Source organism: Pezoporus occidentalis, unplaced genomic scaffold (genome assembly GCF_034315485.1).
Source record: "Pezoporus occidentalis ecotype Australia unplaced genomic scaffold, CSIRO_AGI_Poc_V1 ctg2, whole genome shotgun sequence".
Taxonomy (NCBI): domain Eukaryota; kingdom Metazoa; phylum Chordata; class Aves; order Psittaciformes; family Psittacidae; genus Pezoporus; species Pezoporus occidentalis.
In genome coordinates this window covers 21,371,334-21,392,258 of record NW_026913855.1, presented here as the reverse complement: position 1 = coordinate 21,392,258, position 20,925 = coordinate 21,371,334, and the positions used below count along the sequence as shown (strand labels likewise).

Here is a 20,925-nt window from a genome sequence, read left to right as displayed (position 1 = left end):
TCCTTTAGACCCTCCGCAGTTGTGCTGGCCCCTCTTGGAGCAGTTTTGCACCATCTTTGGTCACTGTGTGACCCCTGCAGTCTTCTTGGATGCTCTTCCTAGAGCATAGGCCTTGTTTCTTTGGCTTGTGGCTACAGGTTTTATTACCAGGGAGATGATAATTTTAACTATTTAAATATATGTTAATTTGAGTGGGACCAGCTTGCCAAATTAGCTGTCTCTCTGGGTATCTGTTCTGAAGCTGCTGTTTATCCACTCCATTTTTGTGAAGTCCACTAATTTTATCAGCAGTGATTTCATGATCAGTCCTAGATAATGTCTTACCAGACAACACTTAAAAGATGAATAGGAATCAGCTCTCGTCTCATGTGCTAAGGGTAAAACCACACCATGCCATAATGGAAATAGAGGAGCAGCAAGAGCTTAGGGATCTGGACATGACTCAGTAATGAAGCTTCCACAGTTGCTGTCACCGGCCCTGAGGCTTCTGCTGTGTCGTCCCCATTCTGAGGAGGTTTTGTCCTGCAGTGTCTGTTGTGGTGCCAGGGAATCTTGTATTGGGCAGGAGCTGCTCGCTGCCTCATTCCTCTCCAGCCCCACTCATCACATCTGCCTTCCTGGCTCATCCTTTATGTTTCTTCCCCATTTGCATCATGTTTTACAGTGGCACTGAAGGTGCAGATCATCCCAGGAGATCTGTCGTCTGTCTGTTCCCATCAACAGGCTGACAGCCTGGCTTCAACACGTCCCATGGTGCACCATAGTTTGAGCAATGGTCTGTTGCCTGGTGTGATGGAACGCCGGCCCCTCGGTCCATCCCCATTGTCTGTGGAGAGGTTCTGCTCTTGTATCCCCACTGTGTTGGAGCACTGATGTTTTGCAGGGTCTCCAGGCTCAGAAGGGTGATGGGTGCTACCAGCTCCCCTTTGTGTCCTGCTGTTAGGGAATGCGTGCTTGGTGGCTGACCTGCAGCATGGGGCCAGGGTCCCCCACCATGCTGAGCCACTACAGCAGGCCCCTCCTCAGCCTTTGCTGCCCTGCCCTGGTTTTGCATTACAGGCATTGGCAGACTCCAGCTTCTCTCTTGGGATGTCACGCTGTCGCATGGACTCACTCTCTGCCTGTGGTGGAGGTGGCATCTCCTCTGCCAGCAACCAGAGCTGGGTAAGGTGAGTCCACTGCATCCTCCACTCTGAATCCCCACCTTCACATCCTCCCACCTTGCTTTCTGGTGCCTTGGTCTTTGGCTCTGGCTTCAGCAGTCAAAATGTCTTGGTTTGATGTTAACTGTGGCTGCAGATCGCTACCATTAGAACACTGGTTAGACTGGCTCTCCTGTAGCTGCTTTGCAGGTAAAGCTGTCCTCCTGGCAGTGGTCCACTGTCCAGCAAACCCATCTCTGCAAACAGCTTCTGTTTGAGCCGGAGCTCATGTTCATCTGCTGTGCCCTCAGCTGCTTTATTCAAAATAAGCAGAAAGCACCGAAGTTTGAAGTTTCACCAGTTTCTTAAGCTGCTCATGGCCTCAGAATAGCAATGGCACTTGCGCCTGGTGAAGAAGGACATGAGACTCAGGCTTCCCAACACACCAGGCTCTGCTCAGCAGTGCAGGGACAAGGGTCCGTGGTCTTGGAAGGCAGAGAGCAGCATCTTCCCAGTCCACTGGTTCTTGCTGTCAAGGTGCAGGCAAACACCAGCTCTCCTTGCACGTGGCCTCCCTTATTGCCTGGCTTGGGACCAGGGGGAGAAGCACACCCAGCAAAGCGGGAAGCACATCCAGTGTTGTGGGAAGCACATCTCTGATGCCATGGAGGTCTTGCTTAGTCCTGGGTGAGCCACCAGCTGCTACCTCGTGTCCTGGTGAGATGGACGAGTGCGGGTACAGCACCAAGGGTAAACCTTCTTGTCTTGTGAATTTGTGGTCCCTCTGCACACTGGGACAGAGCTTTTGGCATCTGGGGTCTGCAGCACTGCTGGGAGGAAATGCTTCTGCTATGGCAGATGACGGTGGCAGTGGAACCAAGTGATTTCCATGCCAGAAAAACAATGTGGCTGTTCATGGCCTGCTGCAAGGACTCCCTTGGATAAAAGCACAGGCATGTGTGCTGAAGAGATCCCTGCTTCCTGTGAGGGCGCTGATAACACAAATTACAAGGTCTGGGAGGCGTGTTTAATGAGCAGTTGCACAAGACAGAGATGTTGCTGTTAGCTGCATCAGGCCTGAGGACAGGCAGAGACATCTCCCTGAGTGCCTGTCTCAGTGCACGTCTGCACCACGATGGTGGCTGTAGACAGCTGTGACTGCGCCCACCATGCTCACAGAGTGGGGACATCTGCTCTTCCTCGGCTCTGTGACCCCACTGGTGGGACAGGCAGGGACACTGCGTTCCCACAGGATACTGTGCCTAAACCCCTCTCACTGGCAGTGTAGGTGAGGATGAAGGAAGACAACGAAGGCCATTCCCTCAGAAGTCAACTTCAGCCACTGTCACAGTGTCACTGGAAAACATTTTCCTTAGGTAAGTTGCAAGTTTGAGCGTCAAACTGTACTCAGAGCACTCAGACAGATGCAGATGTTGGGTTTCTACCCCTAAGTTTTAGGTCACTCACATGCAATAAGTTGGCTGGCACCAAATTGTGCTGTAGAGGTGCCTGTGGGTACGCTGGGCTGGATGCCCACAAAGCTGCTGTGCCAGGACAGAGGAGGAGACACTACTGCTGCTGACCCTGGGTCTCCCTGCTGACAGCCTGTGGCTGAGAATGTTCTTGCTGTTGGACTCACAAAATGCTTCCTTTGGTGAGGAAGCCCAGTGGTTTGGAGCACCCCAAATTCTCCTTGCAAGAGAAGTTCTGCCTTTCTCTGTATTCTCCCATTCTCGGTCTCCTTGTTTAACCTGCAGCCAGCGCAAGGGACAGGGAACTGCAACACCGTTTTCCCCTTGTTTCTCCCCACCTCAGCACTTTTCCTGGGCAGATGTCAGATGTGCTCTGGGCTTTGCTGTCTGCAAGTGCTGACGAGCGGGTGGTGCATGTCACGGTCCAGACGTTCCCACTCTCCCCTCGGGTACCAGTCTCATGAGAACTTGCCAGCAGAAGAGCTGTCAGCATTTTCGAAGGGAGCAATGCAAGACATGAGGGAAGGAAATCTCAAGCTTTGCACCAGTAACTGGGAATGGATGACCCATTTTAAACTACATCTGAGTTCCTCCAACTCACTGTGAGGGTGGTGAGGCTGTGGCACAGGTTGCCCAGAGGAGCTGTGGCTGCCCCATCCCTGGCAGTGTTCAAGGCCAGGTTGGACGGGGCTTGGAGCAACCTGGTCTAGTGGAAGGTGTCCCTGCCTATGGCAGGGGGTTGGAACTGGATGAGCTTTAAGGTCCCTTCCAACCCAAACCAGTGTGTGATTCTATAATTCTATGTCCTGAAGCCAACTGAACTCATTGCATCCCTGCTGGTATCCAGCATCCCAACACTTATGTCTGTGTCCCCGCTTGTCTTTTACCCAAGGTGCCCCTCAGCCGGGATGGGGCCCCACTGGTCCTGCTGGCCCAGCGCAATGAAGTCAGCAGGGATGGCAGGGCTCCCAGTGCCCTGAGGTACAAACTCCTGCTGCCTCTGAAGGTTTCCTTTCAGTGACTTTGACTAAAATCTGTCACCCTGGGAACAGTGGACGTGTCTGTCCTGTATGGGTAAGGCAGCTGCTCTGCTTTGTGGGATGCCTGGTGAAATGCAGAAGGTGATCTGCTGAAGGACTGTGAGGGTTGGAGCAGGAGGTTGGAGCAGAGTTTCCATCATGGGCTGGGGTCTGTGACATCCAGCCTGGTGACAGCTCCTCTGCTCACTTCTGTGGTGGTCATAGAATCATAGAATGGTTAGGGTTGGAAAGGACCTTAAAGGTCATCAAGGTCCAACCCCCCTGCTAGATTTCTGCCTTAATTAAGGAAGAAATTAAACAATATTAAGGAAGTAATTAAAGAAAAAGATGACAAAAAGCCAGGTCTCTCCTTTAGTTTGATTGAAGTCCACTTACTAGGTATTTTGGATTTACACCTTCTTAAAGAAGGGCTTTGGTTCTTTAACCAGGTTGTAGAAAGGTTTCTGAAGAAATCTGCTGTTTTCAGCCATTTTAGGACCTTGTTCTTCAATGGAGCCTAGCTTGGGAGTTAACAGATCCAATGGAGCTGTCTTCCCCACCACAGCAGGAGCTAGAACTGTGTGGACAGCAGGAGGATTTGGACCCTGCAGAGGAACCACAGAGGTGAAGCCACTATGTGAACTCCCTTGAACGCACACTGGAGGCTTGTTAGAGCTTCATTAGAGAGAGACGCCTGGATAATCACCGCTGCAGTATCTGTAAGTTGTTTTCTTAGGAACTCGGGATACAAAACGACGCGTAACGAATGGAGCTAATAGGAAACAGAAGTCACAGTAAACGAGAATTCATGATGAGTGGTAAGAGATAAGGGGAGTGAGAGGCATCAGGAAGAAATCAGGGTCAGGCCCTGCCAAGGGGAGCGGGCAGGAGATGTGAGAACACGTTGGGAGCAGGGGGGCTGTCAGCAGCAGCGTGCCTGCCCGGCTCCGCACCGCGGCTGTCAGTGACGCGTGGAGCGGGAGGAGAGTTTGATGGTTCTCCTCTGAGCTGAAGGCGGCAGCGATGGGCTCATTTTCCGCGCAGGGATGACGTGCCTGATGACGCCACACATCCTCTGGGGAGCAGCGACGGCCGCGCAGGAGGAGATGTGGGATAACGGATAACGGCGCCAATCCACGCTGGTCCCTCTGGAGCAGCTGCCTCACTGGCACATGGGTGCTTGGGGCACGGTAGTGCTGGCTGCTGCTTCCCCAGCCGTGGGCAGTCTCAGCCACTCACAGGGCTGATGATAACGGTGTGCCACCAGTGGCTGAAGCTGTGGAGTGGTGGCGCAGAGGGCAGCCAGCTGAAGCACTGAGAGTGCCGTGTGTGTGTGTGTGTTTGTGTGTGTGTGTGTGTGTGTGTGTGTGTCTGTGTTTTTCATGATCTGCAGTTTCCAAGAAGAGCTGGGGCTCGTTCAGGTGATGAAGCCGTGCCATCAGCATCACCACAGGGAAATGGTGGCCTGTGGGAAAGTGACCTAACCAGATGGAGTGTGTGGTAGCCACCAACAGCCTGTGGCTGGTGGGGCAGGGGCAAGGGGCAAGGGAGAGGGAAGGGAAAAAGGGAAGAGGAAGGGACAAAGGAAGGAGCAGGGAAAGGGCAGGGGAAGGAGAAGAAGGGAAAGGGCAGGGGAAGAAGAAGGGGAAGGGGGAAAGGAAGAGGAAAAGGAAAGGGAAATGAAAAGGGAACATGAAAGAGAAAAGGGAATGGAAAAGGCAAAGGGGAAGGTGCAGGGTCCTGCTTGCTCCTCTGCATTGACCAGCTATGTAAGACCAAGCACAAAGGCAGAGCCTGGGGGACACATCCAGCTGCAGCAGGATGAGAATCCCAGCAAGACCCAGGCAGCCCCAGCAGTGTGGGGCTGGGACCCCCACTTGGGTTTTCCCTTTTCCCACTTGCGTGGGGCACCCAATGGCAGCCTCAGCCATGGCTGGTTCACTGCCCATGGCACAGCGGTGTCCTCAGTACCGAGTGCCAGGGCTTTGGTGCCCAGGACCCTTGGTGACTGCACTGGGGTGAGTAGTTTCCCTCTTTCAGTAGTTCCATTTCCAATTTGTAACCAAGAAGGCACCATTTTGCTTTGTAGGAACAATTCCAAGCACTTTCCTCTGAGAGTTCACCTGCTGGGAACTGTCCTCTCCAACAGCCTGGCTTTGGTGTTTTAAGACTGCGCTGAGGAGGTTAGTGCAGAGGTAACATGCTCTGCTTCAGTATGAAAATCAACTTAGTGCCATGGGACATTTATGATTTAAAAACTTAGTGCAGTACAGTGCTAATAAAGAGCTATTGATTGACTCTAAAAGGCAAACTGGTGAATTTAAAGTGTGTTTGTGAAGAGGAATTTCTTTTTTTGTCCCAGTTTGTTCCTGGAAATGCCCTAAAAGACCTCAGCTGGTGCCGGTGGCATTCAGCACCTTACTCAGTGGTCTAAAAGCCAGCAGGAAAACGTGGGTGTTGAAAACATGTGGATGAGCTACAGCTAAAATCACAGATGAGCAAGAAACCCTGACAGAGGTGTGCAAGGCAGAGATGTAGGTGACCCCGCCAGATACATGTGTGCAAGGTGGGAGTGAATGTGATGCTGGGGCTGGAAAACAGCATCCACAGTTTTGTACTTTGAGAAGGTGTTGAGGCACCTGGGAGGATTGGGTAAAGAAACATGAAAATCAGCTGAGGTTTGGAGAAGATGCCCTACTTTGATCTCTGTAAGCCTTACCATCTCATCAGAGCAGAGGCTGAGTGGAGGCTTGATTACAGAGAGAGGGTGTTGCGGGTGTCAGCACTGGGGAAGAGCTGCAAAACCGCTGGTGAGCTGCTCTCCCAGATACCTTATCAATATCCCACCAGCAAAGGGCAGCGAGGCTCCCCCTCCCCTGATATCTCACAAGAGCTGGGCAGTTCATTCTACCTGGTGTTTTAACTGGTGACCAGTGCAACCTCCACGGGCAAGAAATTCCCAAACGGAAGGGAGGGCAGAGCACTGTGGGATTACGAACAGCATCACTGCAGCAAAGGATCAGGGTGGGCAGCAGTGGGATGGTTAAGTCGCAAAAGTATGCTGATTAAGTCACAAAAAGAACAAACTTCAGGTTTGGAATATATTTTGGGAGACTGGAGAATTTAAAATTGGTTAAAAAAGCTTGTTAAAATTATTGGAAAGGATGGAGCAAAGCTGGAAAAAAATAAATGGTGGTGACACCATGTCTCAGGCAGGAGATGTCCTGCTGACCTCCGGGATCAGCTATTACAGAGCAACCCCTGTTGCTGTGATAAGCAGGGGGAAACATTGCCTGAAACCAGCCCATCATGTGAGACATTCCAAAATTAGACATCTGACGCCAGACTTTTCAAGATGGATTTTAAAATCTGTCTCTTTTTCTTGGTCATCCAAGAAATTCTGTTTGGGGTTTGCATTTAAATTCGTATTTTAAGTCAAATCTTCCCTTTTCAGTGATTTTGCTTGACTTCCCTCTGTTCAGAAAAATGAAGTCTTTTGAAGCACTACGTAAACATGTTACTGGCTAGGATTTCACCTATTTGTCCAGCTTGATTGCAGTCCCTTTATGATCACCTATTGTAGGATTGCCCCTCATGGGTTATACGAGCACCTGTCCAGTTCAGAGCATCACATCCCAGGGTTCGCTTGCAGTGCTCTGCTGGAGCATAAAGATAAGGAGAAAAGCAGAAAGCAATGGATTATTTCCTTTTCTTCCCTCTTGTTCCTTTTCCAAGAGAGGGAAAATATTGAAATATATACATGTGTGTATATGTATGTACATATATTTATATTAAAAAAGGACTAATGATGCTGCCTGGGCTCCACAGACACCTTCCTGTGGATCTCTGGAAATTCTCCAGGCTGCAATACCTCATGCTCTCCAGGTGCTACTTATGGAAAACATAGCTGCTTTCCCAGGAGCCTTCACAGGGTGATGGTGCAGGGCCACACATGTTTCAGAAACATCCAGGATCTGCAGCCTTTTACTGGCTCTCTCCTCTGAGGAGACAGGAGACCATGAAAAAGGCCCCAAGGCAGCTGTTTTGGACAGACAAACAATTAGAGTCGTTTTCTCATTCAGAGATGATGAAATAAATGTTCTTAACACCAGAGGAACTGGAAGATACCCACAAGGCAACATTTCCAGGTTGCTCTGTTTCTTCGTAGAATTATGGAATACCAGACTGGCTTGGGTTGAAAAGGATCTTAAAGTTCATCCAGTTCCAACCCCCTGGCACGGGCAGGGACACCTTCCACTAGACCAGGTTGCTCCAAGCCCCGTCCAACCTGGCCTTGAACACTGCCAGGGATGGGGCAGCCACAGCTTCTCTGGGCAACCTGTGCCAGGGCCTCACCACCCTCACAGGGAAGAACTTCTTCCTCAGATCCCATCTAAATCTCCCCTCTGTCAGTTTAAAGCCATTCCCCCTTGTCCTGTCCCTTCCTGCCCTTGTCAAAAGCCCCTCTCCAGCTTTCTTTTTGGCCCCTTTAGGCACTGGAACCTGCTCTAAGGTCTCCCCAGAACCCTTCTCTTCTGCAGGCTGAACAAGCCCAGCTCTCTCAGCCTGTTCCCATAGCAGAGGTGCTTCAGTCCTCAGAGCATTTTGTGGCCTCCTCTGGAGTTGCTCCAACAGCTCCACATGCTTCGTGTGTGGATACACTGGATAAACCTCACCATGCGACAGCACAGGAGCTTTCTGAAGAAATGAACCCAACCATTTTGGTGGCACGGGGTGTGAAGCTGGTTTATATGGTCAATCCACCCAAGGAAACATCTCCAACTGACGTGTCCTTCGGAGAGGACGCAGAAAACAGACTCGTTGCTCTGGGGCGGGCTAGTAGGGGCAGAGCTCTCTGTCCAGCACCTCCAGAGGGATTTAGACGAGGGCACCCTTGGCCAGCTCATTGCCTGCGGTGAGCATTTCTGTTAGGTGCTGTGAGCAGGGGCAGAAAGACACATATAAAAGAACAGTCCCCAGAAAAGGCTGCGGGCACGGCCCAGCGCCACAGACTGGGGTGTGCAGCTGGTGCCCACAGCCTCAGCAGAGACTGCAGTGCGGAACACAATGCAGACACGGTTGCATTTGAGATACTGGGGAAGAGCCAGCCCGAGTTATGACTCACAGCTCCATTGCGGGGTCTCTGGAAGTGTCGCTGAGCGCTCATACAGGTGATGAGGCTGGTACCGTAACACAGGAGTGATTTCTAAAGCTTTAGACAAAACCCTCATGAAAGCGTTTTTCTAACAACCCCCTTCTACGCGGCACGAGCTGCAGGCACCGCACTCTCGAGGAATCCCGGCAGCCCAAAAGAGGGAGACAGAGAGGGCAGGGATGTGCTTCTGCACCCACACACCCTGGCACCGGCTGCTGCATCCTGGAGGATTCCCGAGCCTGGGGAGGTGTCTCTGCCTGGAAACTCTCTGGAGATCTCCTCCTCCTCTTCCTCCTCCAACCCTTCCCATCATCTCTGCTGAGGCAGGAGCTGCCCCCAGCATGGCCCACGCGAGCTCTGCAGCCATCCCCCATACCCTTGAGGCATCAGGGCATCACCGCCCCATGGGACTTTGATACCAGGGGACCAAGGGAGAAATCCGTCGGGACCTCAGTTCTCTCAGCTGGCTGTTTTTCGTTTTCTTCATCTCCCTGATTATACTTTCTCGTTTAATCTGACAGGGTTTATGGTCCTTTCTTTGTTTCTCAGTGTTTTGGAGGATGCTGTCTTGTTTCTGTCCATTGCCTGGCTGGCAGCGGGTTTGCTGGCTCTCACGCTGCCTGCAGGCTGTGACACGGTGCCCTCCTGGAGCCCTCCGGTTCCATAGGCAACTTCTGAAGCTGTTTTTTGGGGTGAGCATGTCTGGGGTGGGCTCCATCAGCCTGTGCTCTACACGGGCAACAAGGCTGACAGCCTGTGGTTCTGTCGGACGGATCCACTGACCACTCCTGTGTCCTGCCCTCTGCAGCCTCGCAGTCTCTGAGCATCCCCCTGTGATGGTTCCCTGGGTCGTGCTGTCACCGTGCCAGCTGTCACCAAAGCAGCTTGTACAGAGCACCTGAATGAGGTGACAGCAGCGAGGCCCTGTGGGCAGGGGGGACTGGAGAGGGGACCCCACCATGGTGGGGCAGCAACTGGTGATCACCCAGGGACCTTTGGGACCAGCTGCGTTTCATGGTTTCTTTAATGACCTTGGCGTGATAAGAGAATGATGCGATCACCTCCAAAGTGCAGTCGGGAAGCAGGGCCGGCGACAGGGAGGGCAGGGGTGGCACACGAGGGGTCCCCAGGCCAGGCTGCGACCATCGCCTGGGGTCTGAGGGGGAGCACAGGCAGGGGAGGCAGCACGATGATGGTGCAGAGGCTGGAGTGCCCCTGCGAGCGGGGCCTGGTGAGATGATGAGAGGTGGCAGGCGGTGGGGATGGGGTGACCCGGAGATGGGGCACCATGGGGATGAAGGGCAGTGGGGATGGGGAGCCACGGGAGTGCGGGAAGCCCTGGGCTACGGGGGGCTGTTTCAGCCCGACCCGTCCCCGCGGTGTGGGCTGTGCAGCGCCGTGACTGCCCGCAGCGAGCCCGGGTCGCCGGTCCGGGGGACACACGGAGCCGCGGGGCCGGCAATGCCGCCCCGCTCCGCTCCGCTCCGCTCCGCCCCGCCCCTCCCCGGGGTCGGTCACGCTCCCGCCGCCGTGACGCGGACGCGGGCGGGGCGGGGGCGGTGCGTGACGCGAGGCGCGCTACCGGCGGCTGGGCTCGGCGCGGCGGGGTACAGAGCCCGCAGAGCGCGGCCATGCAGCGGCTGCCGGCGGCCCCGCGCCGCTGACCGCCGGCCCCGCCACCGCCGCCATGAACTTCCAGGGCGGGCCCGGGCAGAGCCCGCAGCAGCAGAGCCTGGCTGCGCCGGGCGGGCCGGTGCCGGTACCGGTGCCCGGCCCCTCGGGGCCGCAGCCCGGCGGGCCGCCGCCGCCGCAGTTCGGTCTGTCCAACTCGGCGGCGATCCGGGCCGAGATCGGTCGCTTCGAGTCGGTGCACCCCAACATCTACGCCATCTACGACCTCATCGAGCGCGTGGAGGACCTGGCGCTGCAGAGCCAGATCCGCGAGCACGTCATCTCCATCGAGGGTGAGCGGAGAGCCCGAACCGGGGACAGCTGAACCGAACCGGGGGCAACCGAACCGGGCCGCACCGAACCGCGCTGGGCCAGGCCCGGTTAGACAAGCGGGATCGCGCCGGCCCCGACCAAGCCGCATCCCATCGCGCGGAACCGGGCCGGGCCGGGCCGGGCCATCGCCGCTGCCCTTTGTCCCCGCCGTCCGCTGCACCTGCTCACGGTGCTCGCCGGGGGCGGGGGCCTCGTCCGCTGCCTGCCCGCGGGGCCCGGCTGCAGCCCTGCCCGCCGGGCCCCGCAGCTGCGGCGGGAAGTGGCCGCGCCGGCCCGCGGGGGTGGCCGGAGGCGCGGTGGGGCCGGGCTGAGGCCTGCGCCGAGGCGGGCCGGGGCCTGCGGCTGCGGCGCCCACCAGTGCCGGGAGCCGAGCCGGGCTCCGTCCCCGGTGCTGCAGGTACCGAACCGGGCGGGAGGGGAGGCGGGAAGGGAGAGGGTGTGCTCCGCAGCCGGGGCTCCGCTGTCCCGGCTCGGCGCCGCGGCGGACAGCGCTGGGGGTCGCGGCCTGCCCAGGACTGTAGCCCGCCCGCCTTCGTCCTCCCTCCCGATCGGGGGCTGCGAGCCGGGCGCTGAGCTCTGGGCGGGGGGATCTGTCCTTGGAATCGGCGGGCAGCGGAATCCTGTGGGCGTGCGGTGTGCTGGAGCCCGTTAAGATGAATAATGCGGAAAACTGCGGTGTCGGGCCAGGAACTCGCTGCTGGGAGGCTGAGGTAGAGCCGAGTGAAGGGATGGATGAAGGGAAAGGGAAGGTGCCGAGCTGGGTGGGCTGGGGGCAGCTCACAGCCACTCAGGGGTCCCTCTGGCTGGTGTTGGTGAGCCTCAACCCTCTGACCCTGCACCCAGGCTTCACCCTTCAACAGAGAAATCCTTGGGGCCACCTGTGCCGTTTGGTCTGCATAAGGGGTCCTGGTTTGATTTGGTGGCTTGATAAGCCCGGCTGTTTGCCTGCTGTGGTTTTTGTTGTCTCTGCTCAGTTTTGGCAACATTCTCGGGTCTGCTCCCAGGCACTCACAGCAGGCACATCGCTGCAGGTGGTACGTAGAACCAGTTTGGATAGCGGTGGAATGGAGTAGCGCTGTGTTGGCTGCCACGGCGGGTGACAGCCTGATCCAGTGGCTCCCCTGGAGTTCTTCTCAAGCTGCCTCCATCCCACTCTGGTCCCTGGGATGATTTCTTTGAAAGGAACAAAAGTCAGAGGGACTGTAACAAAAGCCTGAAGGTTTGCATGTTTGAGGGGATGTAAATTGTTTCATCTGTCTTGCGGTGCAAGGACAAAGGATGTTCAGTGGGATCAGAATGGGGCAGATGTAGAATTAGTAACAGGAGGGGGCTTTTCCCGCTTCTGTGACTGGTCAATGAGGTCTTCTGCCACAGTTGAATTAATGGAATTTAATGAGGTGAAGAGGGAAGAGATTGGTACGAGAGATGAGTGGGAGTGCACAGGCCATAGCAGTGCCCAAGCCCTTGGTGCTGGGGCTCCTACCAGGGAGGTTGTGACACTCCTGGTGGGGGAAGACCCTCTCACGTCCATTCCCAAGGAGCTCCTGCAGCTCTTCCTTAATGTGCCTCTGGTGCAGCGGAAGACCCAAGGTGAAATGCAGTAGAAGACCCAAGTAATCGGCAACTATGATGACACGATCTGATCCTGCTTGTCTTTCCCATGTTGTGGGATAGAGAAGCTGCCACCTGAAATACTGCTGTACGAAACCTGGGCTTTACTCCCCAGTTACAAATTTTTCTGCAGGCAGAGTGTGGGCTCCCTATGTCCCTGCCCTTGTTTCCCCCCATGCAGGGCTGCAGAGCCGCTCCGGCCACCCTAGGTATCGGGTGTGTGTGTCCTCCCCAGCCATTGCCACCCTCCGCCATGCAAACATGGGGAAGCTGATGCTGAGCGTGTTGGCATTTAGGTGCGTCTCTTAGCAACTTCGCTTATGGTGCGTGTTTTCTCCTGCTGCTCAAAGCAATTCTTCCACATGCAGCTGCAGGCAGTCAGGGCCTTCCAAACCTGGATGGCAGTGGTCTCTCTTAACCTGAAAAGTGAGGGGTGAGGAGTGACCAGCGTGCTCCAGTCACAGACCCATCCTGTCTCTTCTGGTCCTTCCCCATCTTGTCCCTCCTTTATTTCCAGCGGTGCGTTTGGCAGAGCAGGAATCCCACAGATATCCTTATTTTGGCTGCAGTCCCCGCTTACCTGCTCAGCACTGAGTGGAATTGTGATCCTGGTGAAGTGTGCTCTGATTCTGCAGTTACCTGCAGTAAGTTACCACCTATATGTGGGAGGCTGAATTAACGGTGGTGTAATTAACCATTGGAAGAATTTTGCTGGAGATGTTACTATCTCTTGAAGTGCCCGAATATGGAAGACAATGTCCTTCTAAACTGCATGCTTTGGGCTAGATACAGGAATTGCTGGAAGAGGGTTTTTGTTTATATTGTTGATCCAGAGATCAGATTCTGTGACCATAATGATGCTTCTGGTCCTAAAGTCTGTTATGGAAGTTGCCAGTGAAATCCCAAATTCGACTTCCTAACACTGAGTGCTGGATCTTGCAAGTCTTGCTTATGTCCTCTTACGAGATTCCTTTCCTGCAGGCAATGCCTTCATTTTTCAAAGGGAGAAAGGCAGGGGCCAGTGCCTTTCTGCAGTGCTGTGCACAAGCTGCTCACCCTCTGGCTGGACCCGGGGTGGCCAGTGCTTCTGTGCAGGTTTTTGCCTTGAGAACACGCTCTGTACAGAAACCTTGTAGTTTTGTGGCTTGTGCTGCAGCCAGCATTACAAGGAGGGAGGTGAAGAAGGAGTTGGGTAGGCTGCTGCCCCTGGGAGCCTTGGTGGCTTGGATGGGTCAGGGGGAAGGAGCTTCTCCCAAGGAGAAACAAGAAGAGTTTGGAGTCAATGATGGGATGAAAGCAGCACGTGGACGGACCTGTGGCTGCTCGCTGGTCAGGCTCTCCTGGGCCCGACCCGAGACAATGCTCAGTGTTGCTGTGGGAGGAAAGGGAAATCAGCTTTATTTTGGTCTCTTCCTTGTAGCTGGAGCTTCTTCGCTCAGAGGCTGTGGCAGGAGAGAGTGCTGTCGGGTGCCCAGGTCTGGAGAAGGCGGTGGGTTTGGCTGGTCGCCACTGTCAGCTGAATCACAGGCAGGACCCGGTGGTTTTCAGTAGTTTCTAACTGCCAAATTTGGACAGATTTTCAGGGGGCTAGCAAAAAGCGCTTCCCTCATCCCAGCTGTGTTTCTTTGCCAAATTTCGGAGGCTGCTGCAGGCTGCTGAGCTCCGTAAAAGATTTTGTCCATGCATAAAGCAAAATGCTATGCGACTTCAGTCCCGAGGTTGGTGCGACCCCTGCTTGTAATAAATGTGACCTCTAACAATGTTACTCTGGAACAGACTATAGACAGGATTATATTAATAGAATTTGTAATTGGAACAGTAGTCGCACAGCACTTGATTTCTTTCATAGAAGTGAGTTTTCAGAAGTGACCAAAATGCAGGTTCTAGGCAGGGAGAGCGACACTGATGGTGCAGAGTGGGGCCAGGGGGATGCACAGGATGGGGACTACGGGTTCCATGGGGCAGCAAGAGCCATCGTGGACCCCTGGGCACACAGGAGGGAGCAGCCAGGAAGATAGAGCGATGGAAGGAGGATCATGGTTACAGAGAGATCTTCTGTGTGCATGAAGTAATGGAGGCCAGGGGGCAGGAGGTGGAAGGTAGATGAGGAGAAGTACGTAAGATCCATCAGCACAGCTTTTGTTGAATGATCAGAATCTTTTCCTGATGTTAGCTGTTGTGCACATGTCTTGCAGCCCACCTAAGCTGCAAGGGAAGACCTTGGAGAAGGTTGCTGGCTGTGCTGAGAGGACTTGGTGACCAGGTAGCAGGAGCAAGAATCTGTCTGAATGGGTAGTCAGAGTTTTACCTGGAATGCATGTTTTTCTCTTTATCATCCTTTCACACCCCTCCAACATGCTGCTAAACTCGTTTTGGTTCCTTTCTGCATTTTAAGAAGTGGGATTAGTTTGGAAAAGATTTCCTCTGTATTCTTCAGCTGTTGCTTCCCTGGCAGAGGCATAGGATGAAAAAAGCCTGGAGAATGATCTGCTGATAGCAGGCGGGTGGTTAACTGTGGCTCTGTGTCTGGCTTTAGCTGGGCAGGAGTTGCCTTTGAGTCTTGGCTTTGCATTGTCCCAGCTGTTCTGCTGTGTTTATAACTGGAATGGACTATTGGGTCACTTGGTGTGACAGCTTTCATCCCAGGGTTTAGCCTTTTCCCAGTAGGGCAGCTGGATAAGGCATATCTTTGAGATACAGTTACTGTCCAGGGCCTTGCTGCCTGTAAACCATTAGCTGTCCATTATTAGCTGTCTTGCTGTTAATAATTAGCATATTTTTTTCAGTAGACATCTCCAACATCCTGGATATTCATTTTTGCATTTCTAAGAGAAAGTACTCCTTTGATACTGGGTATTTTCATGTTTAAAGCTGCTTGTACCAATTAATGGGGTCACTTTCTTGTCTCTCTGATGACTTAAGCTGGCTGAACCATTGTATTCACTTCCAGCATCAGTTTTACAGTGTCTTCTAAAACTGGCGCCTGATGCTCTGATTCACAAAGCAAAATCCAAGGCAGGAGTTGCTGTTGATGCAGTATCTTCTTGAGGAAGATAAGAGCGAAGCTCTCTGGAGTTGTCCCAGCATCCTGCTGTGGTTCTGGGTTGTCCCATGCTGCCAGGCCGCACGCAGGGTTTGCCGGCATGTCCCTGCTCAGCTGAATCAGCCTCAAGTAAATTACACCCTTTGGGAAGGAGGGTGTTCTGCTTAGCTAGCTTTTTCCTGCTAATTCCATGACCTCTGCAGAATTGCCTTGTTTACGTGTGCCTCTAAGTTCCTGAAGGCTGGGAAACCACAGGGAATAGTGGTGGGGTGCAGTGGGAGAAGCTGGGCTCCATCTCCTCTGGGAGCAGCAAACTTGAGAGCCATCAGAGCATCTCTGCCCCTGAGGCTGGAGCCGGGCATCCCAGGCGGCTGCATGTCTCCTGCCATGCTGACCCTTCTGTGTGCTGGAATGGGGCTGGGCTCCTATGTCACTGCAGTTTTGAGCTTTGCTGGAAATTAAGTTCACATGTTCTGTTTTGTTTGGGGTCTCAGGGCAAAAACTACAAGGTGAGACCTCCTTGATGGATCTTCTCAAGTCACTGTATGTGCTAGCGAGGAAGAGCCCTGGATCCTCTCCCACAGCAAGTGGCAGAGGAGTCAGCAGGGCCAACACTGCTCAACATCTCCCAGAGCCGATGCATGGTGTGAATGGCACAGGCAGAAATGTCTGTGTGGGGAGAGACCTGACGCAGGTCCTGATGCGCAGGAAGACCTTGATGGACAGAGTAGAAACACTGCTGGAGGAAGCCTGTAGCATGCTTGGACAAATACATGCGCTCTTTAATGATGTTTTATGTTGCATCCCAAATCATCTGCAATAACCTTTGCCAGATGCAGGTCTCACCTCACAGAGCTCACAACTCAAGAACAAGGTTTTGTGGGAGAGTCAGAAGAGCAGAGAAAGAAATTGCTTGATGCTGTGATTGACAGGAGTTGGAAAAGGTGATAAAGCTGGAGAAGGAGCACTGGAGGATGATCTTGACAGCTGAAGACTGAGTGGGATGAGGTTACAGGTGCAGTGGTGAGGGAAGAGAAGGTTTCTGGTGCTGCAGGGCCAAGAACTCTTAGCTTGTGGCTGAAGAGAAAAAGATGGAGATGTGGAGGTACACCGCAGGGAAAGAACAGATTTGGATGTGGCCTCAGTGCGTGCATTGGAGATTTCTGTGGCTGTGGTTTCACAGTTACCTAAATACAGCACTTGTGTGGTTCCTGATAGAAGGGACCATGTAGCTCTTCCCACCTGGCAGCTCCTTGCCTGCTCTCACTTTTACCAGCTGCTGTATCAGGGAGCTGCTGTGGTGGAAACCAACCCTGCATTGGTATTTGGTAAATCTGTTCTGCGCTGCGCACTGGGCTCACAGTGCGATCACATGAATGTGGGTGTGGGTGCAGGCAAGGAGGGGGTAATGCATGGCCAGAGCTGGGGGGGGGGGGCAAGGCAAAATGAACCTCTGATTCTGAGCTTGGGTGAGACAGCTTACAGCAAAGGTCTGTTTAGTAAATATCCTGAGCGTGACAGCAGCACAAGTCAAGTGCCTGGGGAGGAGAATGGGAGCCAGTGCCTGTTTGAGGAATGCTTTCTCCAAGTGTTTTGGCAGATGTCAGCAGGTCTTCCAGAGCTCAGTGCGGTTTTTGTGCGTTTTTTAGTCCTTGGTGGCACTCTTCCCTTGGCTTGTTCAGTCTTCCTTGACCCAACGTAAGCTCATAGCTCTCACAGTTTCTCCCAGCAGGGAGTTGCACAGTTTGGTTTCACAGAGTCTTTTTGCTTGTTTAGGGGCAGTTTTTGCACCCGACTGGTAATCCAAGCGGTGACATCCCACTGACCAGCAGCTGCCTGGCCTCTGTCAGGATAGGGGTGGCTGTAGCAACTGTCCCTGGGAGCTACCTCGGTTCAGTGTAGGGTGAGACCTTGGTTAGTGGCTGTGACTGTTGCTTGTGCTTTCCTTCCGTGCTCGAGCTGGAGTGGCCGGAGCTTTGCCTGGTGAGGATGCAGTAGGAGAGATTCAAGTGTGGTTAGTGTTTGGCAATGGGTCTGTGATCTTGAACCAGCTTTCAGGAGGTTTCCTAAACCTCCTGGTGGAGCATGCCTGCTCTGTGCAGAGACCCTCAAGTCTTGAGCAGTGCTGGGCACTGACCTCCTCTGTAGTCTAGCCAAGGTGAGGATTAATGGTGTTTGCACATCTAGGCTAGCTGTTTAGAGCTGGGAATAGGAGTTCTGCTTAATTTGGGTGCCCCAAGTAGGTTTAAATTCTGAAATCTGTACCATAAACTGTTTCCAGATGGGCTGGCTGATGTGAAATGGGTGCCACCTCCTCCCCTCATCAGAAGCATGTGCAAGAGTGGGTGCTCCTGGTGCCCCTGGGCAATGGGGTGCCAGCCCTGGAGCTAAAGCCCTGGTCTCACTCTTGGCTGGCGGTGAATGTGAGAGGGATGTGGGCAGGGGTCATGGCTTGCAAAGAAGCAACAATGGGCTGAAGGGCTGTTACAAAAGCCTAACTACTAGAAATTGAGGGATACAAGAGCTGCCCCAGCAATGTGCCTGTGATCAGAGCTCTGAACCTTGACAAGCACCATCATAGTTCCATTGCATCCCTTGCTGGGCAGGAGTCCTTTAATCTTTGTGATCCCACCTTCCTATTTTGGCATCCGATTTCTTTTAAAACCTCCTCCAGGACTTCCCGTGAGTCAGAGCCTCCTGTACAGCTGCATGGACAAACCATGACCATTTGATTTCTGCCTGAAGTGTCCTGCTTGAAAAAGGCAACTATGATCTTATTACCCCTGCAATGCTCTGGGCATCAGCAGTAGCACTGAAGCTGACGTATTGCCTATTCAGGTGGATTTTCTGGAGTGTTGTGAGAGCAAGGAGTCTTCTGAGGCAGGAAAGCTGAAACTCAAGGTAATTTTACCCTGCTTCCCTATTGAAAGGAAATTCATATGATAAAGATCTGTTCTTCTATGTCTGCTTGCCTCTCCTGCCTCAGTAACTTGCAGAACTGCTGCCCAGTTTCAGTCAAACCCGGCAGACCCCTGCTGTTTCTGAATTCCTGCAAATCCCAAGAAAACAGGTATCTAGACAGAGCAGAGCAGCCCAGCTGGTGCCACAGGGAGGGAAAGGGATGTTTGCATCTGTCCTCAGTGGCTCGCTGCCATGGGGCTGCATCTCCACTCTGGCTTGTGTGAGTCACTCTGGAAGTTCTCGCCCGGGGTTATGTGAGATCTTGTTCTTTCCATGTGATCTGTGTGGTGATGAAATCCACCCAGTCATTGAGGGCACTGCGCCTCAGCTACAACTAACTGGTTGCTGCATCCAGAATCCTGGTGGTGTTGTGCTGGTGCTGTAGTCCTGGAGGTTTGGGAGCCACCAGCTCCAGGTTTGTCATCTTGTATCTCAGCCTGCTGCAAGTCCGTGGGCTGTCGGCCCCGGACACTTACTCCCTGTAGCATGTTTGTTTCTCACTTGCATCTTGCTGTTGATTTTTGGACTGTTTTTGCTATTTAGCCCAGCAGTGATTCCTGTGCTTAATGAAAAGGGCTTTGCTCTTCAGGTCAGCCTCTAGCAAGCACAAGTCCCTTCCCAATCTCCAGTTGAATGACTGGAGAATAAATCCATGAACGCAGCAGCGCTGCTGGCCAGATGTTCCCAACGGGTGATGGGTGCTGCAGGGTTGGAAGCACCCTGGCATTTCTGTTTGGGAAATTTAGGCATGAGTCTGCTGCTTCTGTTGCTGGTTTTTTTTTTTCATTGCAGTCATACCTTGGAGCCATATCTGAGCAGGTTCTTCCTGCAGAAGATCCTGCGAAAACACAGGACAAAGAGAGCCCTGCTGCAGAGGTCTTGTGGCTTATTTAAAAATGAGAAGTAGATGCCATTGAGCAAGCAGGGAGCCCACAGGGACAGTGGGACAGCATAGACTGCATTGTGGACATAGGCTTAACATGGCAGTCATCGAACATGTGCTGTTTTTTATGTTTCTGGTGAGTACGGAGGCACAGGAGAGCTTTAAGGAGCAATTTGAAAGAGGATAATAAAGCAGATTTCAGGTTGTTTACAGAGAGCTCTTTTCAAACACGAAGTACAAATGGGAGAAAATAGACGTGCTTGCTTGAAATTCAGCAGCTGGGAAGTGGAGATTGCTGTCACAGTTTGGGAGGGAGAAGAGTCAGCTCTTCAGCAGCGAAGGAAGGATCGTTGTTAGTGTATGAGTAGGTTGGGAGGGTGAAGACAAGCAGCTTGCAGTTGACGTGACAGAAGAGGAGGACCTGGAGGGGGGATTCAAAAGGAGGGTTGGCCTGCTTAAGAAAGAGAGGTTAGGAAAATAATTTTAGCAGCAGCATTCTGACTGAATACAGATGAGGCACGATTTTATGCATGTTAGACAGTTTTTTGGGGGAAGGGTGCAATAGTGATTGATGTAGAGTGGAAGCCTGGGGTCTTCAACTGTGTAGCCTCATGATAAAGGCTGTATTTCAGGGACTGTAACTTGTGTAGCTCTGTAGGGGTTTAGGGACAATCAGGATATAGGGAGGAGAGTTAGGTCCATGAACTGTATTCCCTGTCTGAATTGTGTCCTTAATTCACAGACAGGATCTAAGTGATGTCTCCAGGCATTGAGCAGGAAGGGCTTGGGGGAAAAGGGGACAAAGCTGGGATTAGTAACAGCTCTCTTTAATCATGTTGAGCTTGGGCTTGCGGGTACACACTTGAAATGCTGGAGGGGAAAATAAGCTGAGACTTCATTTTGGACAGGAGACAGTCCAGAAATAGAAAGGCAGAGCTATGAATCATCAGCATAGAGCTGAGAGATGGTATTAAATTAAAACATAAGGCTAGCTAGAAGAAGCATGAAGGAAAGAAGGTGCTGTGGGCAGAGCCATGTGAGACACCTGAAAAACAGCAGAGCTGAAGGTGGGGGGGTGAGGACAGTCTTTCTGATGCTGGTGAAAGAAGCAGTAAAAAACTAGCAGGAGAACCAAGAGAGTAAGAGAATTGCTGAGAGCACAAGGACAAAGTGTGGTGGCTAGTTAGCTTCCTGAAGGAACAGCTGGCAGGGTCCAGACGAGAGAGACTTTTTGTCAGGGCTTCTAGTGGGAGACAGCACAAGAGGCAGTAGTTTTAAACTGAAAGAAGGTAGGTTTAGATTGGACATGAGGAAGAAGCTCTTCCCTGTGAGGGTGGTGAGGCCCTGGCACAGGTTGCCCAGAGAAGCTGTGGCTGCCCCATCCCTGGCAGGGTTCAAGGCCAGGTTGGATGGGGCTTGGAGCAACCTGGTCTAGTGGAAGGTGTCCCTGCCTGTGGCAGGAGGTTGGAACTGGATGAGCTTTAAGGTCCCTTCCAACCCAACCCATTCTGCAATTCCATGAAATCTCTTCCAGTGTTTAACTGTCCTTTCCTTAGAAAGTTTAACCTGATTCTTTTTTTGTTCCTAATTTCAGCCGCTTACCGAGGACAAAAGGAACAGTTTGTTCCCTTCCTT

General features: G+C 53.0%; 1 protein-coding gene across 2 annotated transcripts in view; it reads left to right on the top strand.

Annotated features, from left to right (window-relative positions):
• Window positions 1-10,406: 10,406 nt before the first annotated feature.
• AGAP3 (ArfGAP with GTPase domain, ankyrin repeat and PH domain 3) overlaps window positions 10,407-20,925 on the top strand; it is a 134,223-nt gene continuing 123,704 nt past the window's right edge. The window contains exon 1 of one of the 2 annotated variants that reach the window (XM_062618171.1): window positions 10,407-10,752. In XM_062618171.1, the coding sequence (XP_062474155.1) occupies window positions 10,476-10,752 (277 nt within the window). In that variant the 5' untranslated portion in view covers window positions 10,407-10,475. The remainder of the gene's footprint in view (window positions 10,753-20,925) is intronic. The other variant, XM_062618172.1, reaches the window with a different exon arrangement.